Consider the following 15323-nt stretch of genomic DNA (forward strand, 5'->3'; position numbering starts at 1 on the left):
GGCTGGGTCAAATGGTATTTCTAGTTCTAGATCCTTGAGGAATCACCATACTGTTTTCCACAATGGTTGAACCAGTTTACAATCCCATCAACAGTGTAAAAGTGTTCCTGTTTCTCCACATCCTCTTCTCCACATCCTCTCCAGCACCAGCTTTAAAGTTCATATGGAACCAAAAAAGACCCCGCATTGCCAAGACAATCCTAAGTCAAAAGAACAAACCTGGAGGCATCACGCTATCTGACTTCAAACTATACTACAAGGCTACAGTAACCAAAACAGCATGGTACTGGTACCAAAACAGAGATATAGACCAATGGAACAGAACAGAGCCTTCAGAAATAATACCACACATCTACAGCCATCTGATCTTTGACAAACCTGAGAAAAACAAGAAATGGGGAAAGGATTCCCTATTTAATAAATGGAGAAATAGGCTTCTTTCTTCATCTGGGCTCCTTCAGCCTCTCTGCTGCCTTCCCCTGGGAACCCACTCTTACTGGGCGTGTCCGTAACTGGAGAAGGAGAAAATGAAACACCACATCCTTCTTTGTCTGCAGAGGAGGGAGGCCCAGTTCCATGCACCCAGGAATTACTGGATGTGTGGAGAGTCCCACAAAAGTGAGTGCCTTTGGAGTCTGCTATAGAGAAGAACACCAGCCAGGGGCTCTCAGATGGCTGCACCCTCCCAGATCCTAAGGGGATGCTAGGGATGGGCAGAGCGTGGGGTGGAAGGACATGGTGGCCGCTCTCTCCAGGGCCCTTAAAATCCTATTATTCATGGTCAAGTGTGGGAGTTGTCTTGGTCAAGCCCGCCAGCGTCTCCTTAACTCATGGGAATAGCAGGAGAGCTGAAACAAAGTGTGGAGTCCTTTGGAATAATCGAAAGTCTCTCTTTTCCATCGGAGGCCCTTTCTTTGGAGAAGTGGCTATAGGGAGTCTAGGGGCTGGATTTCTCCCAGGGATTTCAGCAGGGAAAGAGGAAATAGATGGATGAAATCAGGGGCCCCCAGGGCCAGGCAGGGAGGGTGCCATGAGGCTCCCAATCGCTTCTCTCGCACCTTCCCATGGGTACCCTTCCTGGAGTTAGGCCCCCACTATGGCACCCCTCTCTTAATCACTGCACGAGTTCCCTGTTAGACTTGCGGTCTCCGACTCAAGCATAAGACAGGAAAGCGTCTTTGACACAGCAGCCAACGGCACTGGGTTCAGATTCCTCCGAGCAAGCGCACTAAGCTCTTCTCAGCGAGTCCTTGCTGACCTCTCCGGAAGCTCTGACGCCCCTCCCACCTGCTCCCTGCACCTGGAACTCCTGCCACAGCCCTGCACCCTTCCCATGGGGCCTTCTCTTGAAACAGATGCTGCAGCTTTTAGAGCAGCAGATACATCAGGTTTGCTTCCTGTGGTTCCCCTGGGGCCCGGCACAGTGTGGGACACACACTTCACTCAGTACACACCGGCTGATGAGTACCTCCCATACACCAGGCGCGTGCACACCCTCATGTAGGCGGGACACACGCCCTCAGTACACATGGGCCGGTGAGTAATACACCAGGCGCGTGCAAAACTCTCACGTAGGCGGGACACACGCCCTCAGTACACATGGGCCGGTGCGTAATACACCAGGCGCGTGCAAAACTCTCATGTAGGTGGGACACGCACCCTCAGTACACATAGGCCAAAGAGTACCTCCTACACACCAGGCATGCACACCCTCATGTAGGTGGGACATGCACCCTCAGTACACATAGGCTGAAGAGTACCTCCTACACACCAGGCATGCACACCCTCATGTAGGTGGGACACGCACCCTCAGTACACACGGGCCCATGAGTACCTCCCACACACCAGGCGTGCACACCTTCATGTAGGTGGGACACACGCCCTCAGTACACATAGGCCGAAGAGTACCTCCTACACACCAGGCATGCACACCCTCATGTAGGTGGGACACACGCCCTCAGTACACACGGGCCCATGAGTACCTCCCACACACCAGGGGTGCACACCCTCATGTAGGCGGGACACACGCCCTCAGTACACACGGACCGAAGAGTACCTCCTACACACCAGGTGCGTGCACACTCTCATGTAGGTTTTCTTTGGTTCTCACATGCTCCAACGTTGTAAGACGGCAGTGACCACCTATCTAGAGTGAGCTACGTGTGAAGCCTCGGCTGAGAGTTCATGTCCGCCGCCTCTAATCCTCATGCAGCCCCATTCTGCAGACGAGGAAGCTGAGGTTCAGAGCAGTGAGGTGGGGACTGGCAGAGGGGGAGTCTGAGCCCCGGGGGGCTGTAGAAATGCACACGGGGCAGCAGGGCTGACCACAGAAGGTGGCACTGAACAGTCTCCTAGCGGCTTGGGGGCTCAGTGCTACAGGGGCACACTTATTTGTGGGTCTTGCTATGGGCCACCCGAAGTACGGTCTCAGTGGCCGCACAGGCCCAGGGGACCGAAATGAGGAAACAGAGCTGCTGGCCACCACGTGGAGGAAGCCCTCACGGGAGCCGGGCCCTTCCAGCTGGGCACACAGAGGGTGGGGGCTGCAGGGAGGTGCCTCGGGGCCAAGGACTCTGTGGAGGGAACTCTGCTAAGGACACGGAGCTGCCCAATAAGATTCCAGGGTGAGGAGGGGCTTGAGGGAGGTGGCCGTCCACACAGCATCTAAGTGGAGAAGCTCCAACTCCCACTCTTGCCAGCACCCATGCTCAGAGCTGGCTGCCTCTGTCCTGGGTCTCCGGAATGTGATGGGTGAGCAGAGGCAAGAGGACCCAGCCCAGCTGCCCAGGCTGGAGCAGGAGCTGCAGAGGGTGGGCCAGACCTCCCCTCCCTCACCTCTCCTGATACATCCCTTGGCTCTGCTGTGCACACCCACCCCCAAATCACACAGGCTGAGTCAAACCGAGTCCCAGCTGCAGGACGTCTGCACCAAGTGTGAGGATAACCACAGCCCGTCGGCTTCCTTAGCCTCCTCAGCCTCGTGGGGAATTCTCTTATGCACTGTTGGAGGGAACACCAGCCCTGAATGCAGCCTCCGGAGCAGGGGAGGAGGCTGCCGAGCTGTGTAGGGACGGGGCTCAGGGCTGGAGAGAACCGAGGAGCCATAAAGAGGAAGAGGGGAGCAGCACGCTGGACTTGGAGCCGGGTGCCGGCACTTCAGTCCCTCTCTGCCCAACTTGCTGGGTGCTTCTGTGCAGACCAGAGACCCAGCTCTGCCTTCATCCTCCCAACCTCCCCTAGGTTTCCGGCCTCCCCCGAGCAGCTGTCCCTTGGTCAGGAGGCTGCTGAGCTGGAATCACAGGCCTGACTTCGCGGTGCTCTCCACGGAGGATGCTGGCACGGCTTTGACAATGTCAGCCAATGCCCTGCTTAGTGATGGGGCACAGTACTGAATCCTAGGTCTGATCTCCAGGATCAGCACGCTGGCGGGTGAGGGCCGCACAGAGCCCCGCACCTGGCTGGCCTCCGTCCTCACAATTGCCTTTTCAGTCTGCGTTTGCCCCTTGCCTACCCATGGAGCACACAGGGCAGTGCCAAGCATGTGGAGCTGCAGGTGAGGTGGCGCTATTCCGGCCCCGGGAGCCTGCCCCAAGCAGGGATGTGAGGTGGGACCAAGAGACCCCTCTGTTCTACACCTGGTCTCTCTGCCACAAATGCTCCCTCCCCCACACCCATGTCAAGTCAGCTGAAGGGCCTCATACCTCTTCCAGAATTCCCTCCTGAATTCCCTTCTGTGCCGTCTCTGCCCCATCTCCTACAAGGTGGGAGCTCACAGGTAAGGATGGGGGCTTAACTGCCCGGCCTGGGGCCAGGCTCAGCACAAGGCTGCCTACTGTGGGCATCCTGAAGCCCAGCTGGCACAGGCTGTGACATGGGGCTGCGGAGGACAGAACGGCCCTGCTCGCTCCCCCAAAACCTCTGTAGAAATGCATTCAGCCACCACTTCCCAACCTCCCGAGCCCCAAAAGCTGAAGATGGGTGTCGGGTAGGACTGGGGTTAGGGACCCCGAGTCCTCCCTCCTTACCTACACGAGTTCCGATTCCTGCCCTCTCGGGCTCCCAATCCTGGTCCTCCTTGCCAATGTGCCAACCACCTCATACAAATGTTGTATAATACCCAGCTGCCGCCAGGTGCTGGGCACGGTGCTTTCCCACGCCTGATCCCCTTGGATCCTGCCCCAGCCCCCTCCACGCAGGGATGACGCACTCCATTTTATAGACACATAGATGAGGTTCTGAGACATCAGAGGACTCATCAAGTAAGGGCACTGGGGTTAGGGAATCTTCCTGGAGGAGCCCAGTGCCTTAGATTTGGGTGGCAGTGCAGCCCAGTGGCAATCAGGAGCTGAGTGACCCCTGGCAATTCCCAACTCTTTTAGGCCTTTGCCTCCTTATCCGTAAATGGGTGCATGAAGCCTGCAGGGATGCTGCAGGCTCTAGTGAGAGATGGTGCCTCCGGGACCTGGCCCAGGTCAGCTTTCCTTCAGGGTGTGGTGCTCACCAGCAGCAGCAGGGATGGAGGCAGGACCCTCGGGCCTCCCTGCACTAAATCAGCTGCCCTTCCCAGGCCAACACACCTTGGTGTCAGGATTTCTCAGAGCAAAACGTCCCTGCTAGGCTTTTCCTAAGAGACTCTGGGCAGGGTCAGGAGAACCTGTGTGTCTCTCCCGATGCAGTGCGGACCCCAGTAACCTGAACATAAAACGGGGGTCATCTCCTATGTTTTTTCCTGACAACCCCTGCCTGAGGATGATTTCACCAAGACAGACAGAAGCAGCGTAGGTGCCACTCAGACTCACCACCGCCCAAAAACCCAGTGTGCTGGAGCTCTGCTTACCCCAGAGGGCCATGAAGACAGAGAAGAAGACGGTGGCGGGGTTGTCGAAGAGGTGGCTGGCGCGGGCTGTGGCGCAGGCTGAGCTCATCTTCCAGTAGCTGCAGGTCTTGTCGCAAAGCGGGCACATGGTGATATTTTGTCTCTGGTCACACATCTCCATGCTGCAAGAAAGAGGTAGCCCTGGAATCACCTGGCCAGGCTGCGTGGATGGAGAGCCTCCTGGGTGGCGAGCTGGCCGGGGAGAAAGCGCTGGGCTCGAGCTGGGGGTTGGCGAGGGTCCCCCAGGTCCCTGCCGTGGTGGACATAGACCGGGTACTTAGCCATGCCCTGTCCCTCCTTGTCATCCAGGGCAGCTTCACAGGCGTGTGACCCATGCTGTTGCACCGGCCCTGAGCTCAGCAGGGCCTCATGCTTGGTTTAACGCTCCCCTGTTGCTGTCTTAAAACACACAATGGGCCGGATGCTGTGGCTCACGCCTGTAATCCCAGTACTTTGGAAAGCCAAGACGGGCGGATCACCTGAGGTCAGGGGTTCAAGACCAGCCTGGCCAATATGGTGAAACCCCCGTCTCTACTAAAAATACAAAAATTAGCCGGGCATGGTGGCACGTGCCTGTAATCCCAGCTACTTGGGAGGCTGAGGCAGAAGAATCGCTTGAACCCTGGAGGCAGAGGTTGCAGTGAGCCGAGATCATGTCACTGCACTCCAGCCTGGGTAACAGAGCGAGACTCCATCTCAACACACACACACACACACACACACACACACACACACACACACACACACACACAGCATACACACACACACACACAAACACACATACACCATACACACACACACACACAGCATACACACATACACATACACATACACACACACACACACACACACAATGAATTTTGAACTAGGGACCTGTATTTTCCTCTTGTATGGGGCCCTGCAACCTCTGTTGCCAGCCCTGGAGGTGGACTCACCCAGGCCTGTTTTGTGGTAGATGGGCCCCGGAACATTCACCCCTGGGGTGACCCTGAGGCGGAAGCCTCTGCAGCCTGTCCTCCAGCCACTTCTAGGAGAGGCAGAGTCCCCAGCCTGCCCCCATCTAATCAGCAAGCCTTGTGCCAATAGCAAATGCTAGCCAGGTCTTTATGTTATAAGGTCCTGGAAAACAGTGAGATGACGAGGGTCCTTGCTCTATCTCCATCCGCCTGGTGGGGCGGCTGCCTTGGACGTGGCCTGGGTGCTCTGGACACATGAGGTAGAGAAACAGGGACCCCAGGACTCCTCTCTGGGAGACCGGGGGCTGGGCCGGGAGGAATAGGTCCCCAGCTGCCTGGCGCAGCAGAGGCCCAGCCTGTAGGCTCCCTCGGGAAGCAAGGGGGCCCTGGCAGGGACGATGGTCCTGCTCAGTGCAGGTTCTGCTTTGCTAAGCACAGGCAAGCCAGGGACCAGATCTCAACCACTGCGGCCAGGAGAAAGGACCTTCGTGATGCCCGAGACCCATCGCTGTGCACTGACTCACTCCCACTGATATTAGAAAATACCAATACTTCCAGCCTATCAGCGGTGCGAGCAGGAGCCTCATTATTGGCCGGCACAGATGTTCCACCTTGCCTGGACCAGCACTGGGGACCGTTGCAATCCCACAGCCCAGAGAGGGAAAGTAACTTGTTCAGGGCTACACGGCAGAGTGAGAATGGAATTCTGGTCTCTGTCTTCAAAGCCCGAGCACTGCACGGCTCTCCTCTACTGCTCAAGGGCCGTGGGGGGCTCCCTGCGGAAGATGGGTGGCCTGAACTGGGCCCTCAGTTGGCTACTCAAACCCTCTGTGACCCTGGCCAAGTCCTTCAGCCTCAGATTCAGTTTTTCTTTCTGGAAGATGAGGAGGGGTCAGAATAAGGTCCTTCCCGCTCTGGCCCGCTTTGAACTTTCTCCTTTCTGCTGCCTTGGACAAGGTTCTGGGCTCTAAACACACATCCTGGCTGGCTGGGCCAGAGGGTTATCTGGGAGGACGCTGAAGAGGGCGTTTGTTTTTTGACTTTCTGGATACACCGAACTTAGGCACAGAATCATGCCTGGTCCACAGCCGCTGGTACTTCATAAATGTCACCTGCAAGGCTCTGAGGGGCCTCCTCTGGGCCCAGCATCATGGGCATTCTGGTTCAATTCTCTTCCTTCGGGTACAGTCCCTAAACATTTATTAAAAAGTGGTGTAGGGTCAGGCACGGTGGCTCACACCTGTAATCCCAGCACTGGGAGGCCCAGGCGGGCAGATCACTCCAGGTCAGGAGTTTGAGATCAGCCTGGCCAACACGGTGAAACCCTGTCTCTACTAAAAATACAAGAAGTATCCGGGCGTGGTGGTGGGCGCCTGTAATCCCAGCTACTCGGGAGGCTGAGGCAGGAGAATCACTTGAACCTGGGAGGCGGAGGTTGCAGTGAGTTGAGATCGCACCACTGCACTCCAGCCTGGGTGACAGAGTGGTGTAGGTACTGCATGTTCCAGGCACAAAAGATGGGTACGTTAAGAATGATTCATTGAAGCCACGGCCGTGGCCTGGAGCAGGGAGGAAGTGTGTGTGTGTGTGTGTGTGTGTGTGTGTGTGTGTGTGTGCGCGCGCGCGCGCATGGCAGCAGGGGTTGGGTGGGGTGGGCAGGCGCACACAGGTGGTGGGAGAACCTGCACTCTGTGGTTAGCTAGCTCTGGGTTTGTATCTCAGCTCTTGCATTTTGTGGTCCGTGTGCCTTAGTTTTCCCGGCTGCAGAATGGGGTAGCTGATAGTGAAGAGAAGCTGTGTTAATAGGTTGTCAGGAGGATTAAACAACCAACAACCAGTACGAGTGTGGCCCTTGGAACAGTGCCTGGCACGCCTCAGCCATCATGTGGTCATCAATGCTGTTGTCATTGTCATGCAATAGCCAAGTGCCCTGCAGCAGCAGTGAATTCTAAACCTAAGCCAGGAGCCCGCCTTTCGGGGTTTATCTTGTGCCCCTCACTCAGCCTCCTCTCTTCTGAGGGCCTCTCGAGGGCAGAGGAAAGCAGAGTGTTGGGGGGTGGGGGCAGGACGTCCCCAGTTGGGCACAACATGAGCTCCTCTCCCAGAGAACAGGCATGTGGAAGGCCACCCCTGTCATCGCCAGCATGTGGCCTGAGGGTGGCCTGGAGTCGCTGGCGGTGGGATTGGGGACAGGGAGGCCAAGGTGTATACCAACGGCCTGCCCATGAGCCCTACGGCTCTCCTGGGCTCTCCTCCCTGCCCCCCTCAGCTTCTAGCACAAACACCATCAGCCCAACTAGAAGCCTTTTTCTGATGGTTTTAAATCCCCCTCCGCCTCTCACTTCACCGCCTTTAGCCAAAATACAAAGAGCAGGAAGCTCTCTTCTTCAGAGAGGACCGGAGGTGCAAGGGCGGCAGGCGGCTCCACGCTGAGCACCGGCTTCCCTGCAAGCTTGGTGGGGATGGGGTGGAAGCTGCAGGAAGCACGCACCTCCCGCTTCGCTCCAGGTCACCTACTGGGCAGAGGTCTTGGCTTTGGCCTCATCTCCGCCCACAGTGGTTGAATCCTGAGTAACTGCTGTTTGCATTTCTGACCATGTGGTGGAAGGGCCGAGCTCGCATGGCCAACCCCTGGGCTGGCAGAGCTTCCCTGCTGAGGCCACCCTCCAAAGGCAGGAAGAAAGGAAGATGGAGGTCCCCCAGGCTTCCTCCAGGAGGTCATGGGGAGAATCCCCACCTTGCACTCACCATTTCCCTCTGGCTTTGAGCTCTTAGCCTAAAGCCAGCCTTACACTCCCCACCAAATCTGGGCTACCTTGATCTTTACCACAACCAAACCCAAGTGCCCAGGACCTCATATCATATTCACAAAGGGACACCCTTTCTCCTGCCTAGGACCAAACAGCACCGAAGGGGAGAGAAGCCAGATTCCTCAGAGCTCAGGGTGGAATATTTTAGGTGTTAATCATGTGTCAAAACATCATTTAAACACAAATTGACCAGATATGGTCTTTTGGTGCTGCTAAGAGCCAGTTTCTTTCCTAGCTAAGACTGATGGCGTCTTTACAGACAGGCTCTGTTGATACATTTTCCAAACTATAGCTCTGCTTTAGAGATACTTGGCAGGAGTGGTTTGAAAAATAACCAGACTAACATTTTGGACTTTTCTGAGACTTTGAGCCCCTGCAGGGCAGGGCCAGCCCAAATTTCCCTTGACAGTCAATTTCTTGGTGGAGCAATTTGCACACTGAAGGCGCCGCCTGTCGACGTAGAGACCCTGCCAGAGGTTGGGAGCCTGGAATTATCCTTAGGTTCGTGTCAGGAGATCTAAGAAACAGCTACAAAAGCACCAGAGGGGCTCTGCGCAGTGAGGCTGAGCTTCTCAAAACTTGACTCTTGTTTTTTTTGTTTTTTTTTTTTGGCTATAGGGCCTCACTCTGTTTCCCCAGGCTGTAGTGCAGTGGTGAGACCATGGCTCACTGTGGCCTCGACCTCCCGGGCTCAAGGGATCCTCCAACCTTAGCCTCCCAACGTGTTGGGATTACAGGCATGTGCCACCGCACCAGGCAAAACTGGACTCTTGTTCTGGAGTCACCAGGGGGGAGCTGGGCCTCTAAGTGAGGCTCAGCTGTCTCAGGTCTGGGCCTTCTTTTCTGAGCTCCCTGACGTCTGACATACCCTGGGTGAACAGCAGAAGGCACATCGGATCTACATTCAGACGCCTGCCTGTGCTGTGGGATGCAATCCTCCCTGATGGAGCAGTTCCTGCAGGATTTCCCGGGGCTGCAGGTAGCCTTAGGAAGCTGGGCAGGTGGAACCTACTGTACAGCCCACAAGTGCCAGCCTGCACCGAGGCCTCTGGCATTCATGTCTCACCTCCTGCAAGCGCCAGCCTGCACCGAGGCCACTAGCATCCAAGTCTCACCTCCCAGAAGCGCCAGCCTGCACGGAGGCCACTAGTGTTCATGTCTCACCTCCTGGGAGCACCAGCCTGCACTGAGGCCTCTGGCATTCATGTCTCACCTCCCACGAGTGCCAGCCTGCACCAAGGCCTCTAGCATTCTTGTCTCACCTCCTGCAAGTGCCGGCCTGCACCGAGGCCACTAGCATCCAAGTTTCACCTCCCACGAGCGCCAGCCTGTACCGAGGCCTCTGGCATCCATGTCTCACCTCCCGGGCACACAAGGAAACAGAGAACTTTCTTGTCACATAATGACCAACAGTGAAAAGGAACGAGCAAACCATAACAACCTTCAAAGAATGAAAATGGTCAGATGTTTGTTTTATGCCTTTCTCTTAACAATAAAACATAGCCTAGCACAGATGGGCCTGAGAAGGGCACCCAGACTCCTAGACGGCTTCGAACCATGTCCTTTCCTCCTGACGGCTCGTGGCTTGGCGTGAGGTTTCATGTGTACAGGAATTGGAGTGACAGGCCAGTGTCCCAATGAATCGTGCAGCTGGGATGGCAGGAGAGGGCTCCCTGGTGTGTGCCGCGGGGTGGTGGGGGGGCTGCCGCCTACCTGGGGATGTTTTCGTCCACGGTGGCACATCCGTACAGGAAGACAATGATTCCCACGATGGAGGCAGGGATGAGCATCTGGGTGTACACGCCCAGCCAGGCGAAGTACAGGCCGATCTTCTCCCCAAAGTACTTCCTACACCAGGGGAGCAGAGCAGAGTCAAGCCCACTGTCATTCAATACTAGCAGGGAAACATGCCCCCGGCCCTCCCCAGCAAGGAGCAACTCAAACCGGGGGTACTGGTTCTCTCATCTGAGAAGCAGAAAGTGGGGTCCTGGGCCACCCCATCAGGTTGGGGGTGCTCTCTGCTTTTATGAAGCCCTCCCCTCTTCTCTTTTTTTTTTGAGATGGAGTTTTGCTCCTGTTGCCCAGGCTGGAGTGCAGTGGCACGATCTGGACTCACTGCAACCTCTGCCTCTTGGGTCCAAGAGATTCTCTTGCCTCAGCCTCCCGAGTAGCTGGGATTACAGGTGCCCGCCACCACACCCATTGCATTTATTTATTTATTTGTTTTTGAGATGGAGTCTTGCTCTGTCACCCAGGCTGAAGTGCAGTGGCGCGATCTCGGCTCACTGCAACCTCCGCCTCCCAGGTTCAAGCTATTCTCCTGTCTCAGCCTCCCTAGTAGCTGGGATTACAGGCATGCACCACCACTGCCAGCTAACTTTTGTATTTTGAATAGAGACAGGGTTTCACCATGTTGGCCAGGCTGGTCTCGAACTCCTGACCTCAAGTAATCCACTTGCCTCAGCCTCCCAAAGTGCCAGGATTACAGGTGTGAGCAACCACGCCTGGCCCCCCCTTCTCTGTGGTGCCCCAGGAAGGTGGGTGCATTTCTGTGTGTGATGGCCCACGCTGGTGGGTGTGGGTGTACTTCCCCTGGGGCTGTGGGCTCCATTCCAAGCCCTGTTCAGCGTAAGGACTGGAAAGCACCTCGGCCGGGAGGTTCCGAGAAACCCAGTTGCTCCTCATATTAAGTGTGGTTGGCACCTTGATGGCTTGAATGGATTTCTACCAGCCGAGCTCTGGTGGGCAGGTTACCTAACCTGGTCTGCCCCTCCTTCCTGCCCTGTGGGGACAGAGATCCTCTTGGGAGAGGAGAAATCCTTACACATCAGAGGCAGCTCTTTCCTTCCCCTCCACATCTCAAAGCGGGAAACCCCTCCAGCCGCCCCGTGAGGCCAGGCCAGGCAGTGAATTTAGGAGATGGTAAATGTGACAGAAAAGGGCCCAACCTCCAGGGAATTTGAATAAATTGCTTCAACTAATGCTGGCCCAGGCTCTCAGCCCTGCAGGGACATTTTGGGTCCTCCTACACAAGCTCTTCGAGTTCAAACACGTTCCCAGGTACTGAATATTCAGAGTGGTAGAAACCCACAGGGACGTTGGCGGACGTTATCCAACTGCCATCGGACTAGGCACTTGATTCCCGCAGGCTGTAGCACGTTCTTACCTGACCAGGTCGATGGGCTGGTACTTATAGAAGACCCCGTAACACGCCCACTCTTCGTACAGGAGCTGAGGGGGAGGAAGCAGTGGGGTTGGTGACCATGTGGAACTCTGAGGTTGCTCCTTGGAACGCAGCAGTGAGGACTGAGCCTCCGTGACATGATTCATTCATCCCACAAACACTTCCTGAGACTGGGCTGTGTGCGAGCAAGAGCGGGCCTCCCTTTGTAGGTGAACGTAGGGATGGAAAAGAAGCTTCTGGCAGGTTATGGAATGTGAACTCTTCGTGATTTGACCTGGAATTGACCTAAATGGGCCGGACGCTGTACGGCTTCTCACCTTTAGGGTTTTTGGTCGTCCCCGTCAGACACCAAACCATTCTTTATAAAGGGCACAAAACCACCAGGGTTTTGAGCAGAGAAATACCAGTGGCGAAATTTTAAAAACTCTCACGGGATGCAAAGATACTCGAGGTTTATCTCCTGAGATGGGCTGTCTGATTAACAGTGCTTCGTGAAATAAATGAAATTGACACACACACCCTGTTACCCCCCCAGGCTTTGGGCAGGGACGGTAATGAGTTTGGTGGATTGGAAGCCTTGTGTGAACATGCAGAGGATGTCCTGAGGAAGACGCCGGGTTAGGACTGCTGGTAAAAAAATAAAATAAAATAAACCCACGCGTGTGGGTGGTTAACGCTTTACAGACCTCAACTCAAAGCCCAGCGACAGGGCCACACTCAGGGAAGGCAGGATGCAAGTGCTGCGAGGGGCCCAGAGGCTGTCCCGGGACAGAGTAGCTGCCCACCAGCAGCCAGAGGCGGGGCAGCTGCCCTCCTCCTCAGTTCAGAGCCCATTCTGGGGTCAAGCTGCCTCCCAAACTCAGAGTCAAGATCACAGCTGGGGGACGAGGGAACCCCTTGGAGCCTCCGTAACTCCTCCCAGTGTCTGGAGGGCGGGAAGTAAATGTGAGCCGTCTCCACAGCTGACATAGCCTTGCGTGCCTGAACGTCTCGTCTGGGGTAACACTGGGGCTGTGCACTATAGAAACCCCCCCACTGACAAACAGGGAAGGGAAACAGCGCAGGCGTACCCACAGCTGCCCCCACCCAAAGTCACAGGTGGAGGGCGTGTTTCTGAAATCCACAGAGGGGCCGCCTGCTGCTGCACAGCCCCTCGAAGCCACCAGCATAACCTGCAGCTGAGCATGGCTATGGAGGGGCTTGTGACTTGTCTGCGGCCTGGGCAGGTTCCCCCACCCCCGAATCCAGAGTCCTGGGCAGACCCCTTCCCCCATCCCTGTCTCCTCCTTTACACTGAAGGATGGGATCTCTCCTCCCAGGGCACGGAGAGAAGGCAGATGGGCTCCTGTGAGTTCGTGATGTGCAGAAGGCACAGGGTGGTTCTGTATCAGTGTGTTTTCTTACGCAGATAACGATGAAAAGGCCACAGTTTCACTGTGTACATAGGGAGGCCTCGGCCAGCAAGCCTTGATGAAGCAGAGCTGCACCTCTGCAAAAGCAGAGCAGCCATCGCTGACCTGGGCAGCTTCCTCCCCTCACCTAGAGTCAAGCCGCTGATTTATGCCATAGATAGGTGGAAGATGCGGCAGAGAGGGAGGAGGAGGGAGGGAGGGGACAGAGAGACAGAAGGAGGAAGAGGGAGAGACAGAGACAGACGGAGAGACAGAGAGAGAAGGAGGGAGGCAGGGAAAGAGACAGAGAGAAGTAGGGGGGAGGGAGAGAGATACAGAGACAGATGGAGAGACAGAGAGAGGTGGGGGAGAGGGAGAGAGAGACAGAGACGGAGATGGATGGAGAGACAGAGAGAAGAAGAGAGGCAGGGAGAGAGACAGAGAGAGGTGGGGAGAGGGAGAGACAGACAGAGAGAGAAGGAAGGAGGCAGAGGGAGAGGCAGAGAGAGGTAGGGGAGAAGGAGAGAGAGACAGAGACAGATGCAGAGACAGAGACAGAGAGAGAGAGAAGGGGGAGGGAGGAAAAGAGGGAGAGAGACTGAGACAGAGACAAGAGAAAGGTGGGGGCGAGGGAGAGAGACAGGGACAGATGGAGAGACAGACAGAGAGAAGAAGGGATGCAGGGAGACAGAGAGAGAGAGCTGGAGAGAGAGGTGAGGGAGGGAGATGGGGACAGAAGGAGGGAGGGAGCGAGACAGGGACAGGGAGAAAGGACACAGTTCTGCACGGGGGGAGGAAGGACCCGCCCTCAGTGGTTCCCACCATCTTCTGACAGACGCGTGGAGGGGGCCCACCCCCAGCTTTCTACATAAACCACTTGACCTTGGTGGACTTTTCTTCCTGCCAAGAGGTGACATCAATCACTCTGCACCATCAAGGCAAAGAAATCCAACTAAAGACTCCACTGTTAGTGCTGGAAGGACTCCAAGGTGGCACCTTAGCCTCGGTGAGCAGGCAGGGGGGTGTCCAGGCATGGGGGCTGTGGACTGGAGAACCAGGCCAGCCAGGTGGCTTCAGTCACTGTGACCTGGGAGCCTTCCAGCATCCGGACCCTGGAGGGATCCCAAAAACCCTCAGGCGTCTCTTGTCGAAACCCCCTGCCAGGACTCACATGGCTGCCGCCAGCCCTTGGTGACATGGATGCAGTCTTTAATTGGTGTACATCCTTGCCCCTTGCCCCTTCCTTTCCCTCTAGAACAGAGGCACCAGAGGGACCAGGTTTGTCTGGTCCTTCTCACCCTCCATGCCTCCAACAGGGCCTGTGGGTTTTCAGTAAGTGACTGTTGAATGAATGGATAAATGGATGGATGAATACCATGTTGGGCTCTGTGGCTCCCAGTCCAGCCCAGGGATGCAGCAGACCTCAGTCCACACCTGGAGTCAATCCCCCACAACCCAAGCCACCCCGCTCCCCCACAGGGCCCAGGTGGTCCTACTCTTCCAGTGCCCTGGCAGGAGGAGGCAGCAGCTGTCCAGCAGAACACCTTCTGCACATCCAAAGACAACTCTGGGGGCATGTCTTGCTCACCCGGGGTTTAGTTCTGTTGGGTGTGAACTCGCTCAAGATCCTGGAGGAAGGCGCTCACTCTCAAGTACTCCTACGTGTTTGTGGTCCCATGATCAGACCAAGAGTGATGACTGCCCTGCTGTGGCCCAGACCTGCCTCCTGCTTAAACTTCCCTACACTCTTTTCTGCCCACCCTCCAGCTCAGCACAGGAAAATGTCCTTGGCTGCAATTTCCTTTCTGCCCTGTGAGGTACCCAGGGTCAGGCACACGGGGCTCCTGCCACTGATGGCAACAATAATGGAGAAGGCATGGGGTCTGTCACTGGAAAGGCAAAAACTCAGTGCCAGGCTGTGATGTGGAGCCATCGCGGCAGAATGCAGAGTTCCCCGCAGCTCTGAGTCAGGACCCAAACACCCATCTAATCCTCCCTCCTTTTCTTCTTTCCATCATCCATCTACCTACCCATCATCCATCATTCATTCCTCCAGCACCCGTCCATCCATCCATTCATCTATCCATCCATCCATCCTCCATCATT

General features: G+C 56.0%; 1 protein-coding gene across 2 annotated transcripts in view; it reads right to left on the bottom strand.

Annotated features, from left to right (window-relative positions):
- The window catches only part of ANO1 (anoctamin 1), a 203415-nt gene that overhangs the window by 59278 nt on the left and 128814 nt on the right, over positions 1-15323 (bottom strand). For both annotated transcript variants that reach the window (XM_050758122.1, XM_050758123.1), the window contains 3 exons: positions 11809-11873; positions 10356-10490; positions 4838-4998 (listed from right to left, as the gene is read on the bottom strand). In XM_050758122.1, coding sequence (XP_050614079.1) covers positions 4838-4998; positions 10356-10490; positions 11809-11873 — 361 coding nt within the window. The remainder of the gene's footprint in view (positions 1-4837; positions 4999-10355; positions 10491-11808; positions 11874-15323) is intronic.

This window comes from Macaca thibetana, chromosome 14 (genome assembly GCF_024542745.1).
Source record: "Macaca thibetana thibetana isolate TM-01 chromosome 14, ASM2454274v1, whole genome shotgun sequence".
Lineage (NCBI taxonomy): Eukaryota > Metazoa > Chordata > Mammalia > Primates > Cercopithecidae > Macaca > Macaca thibetana.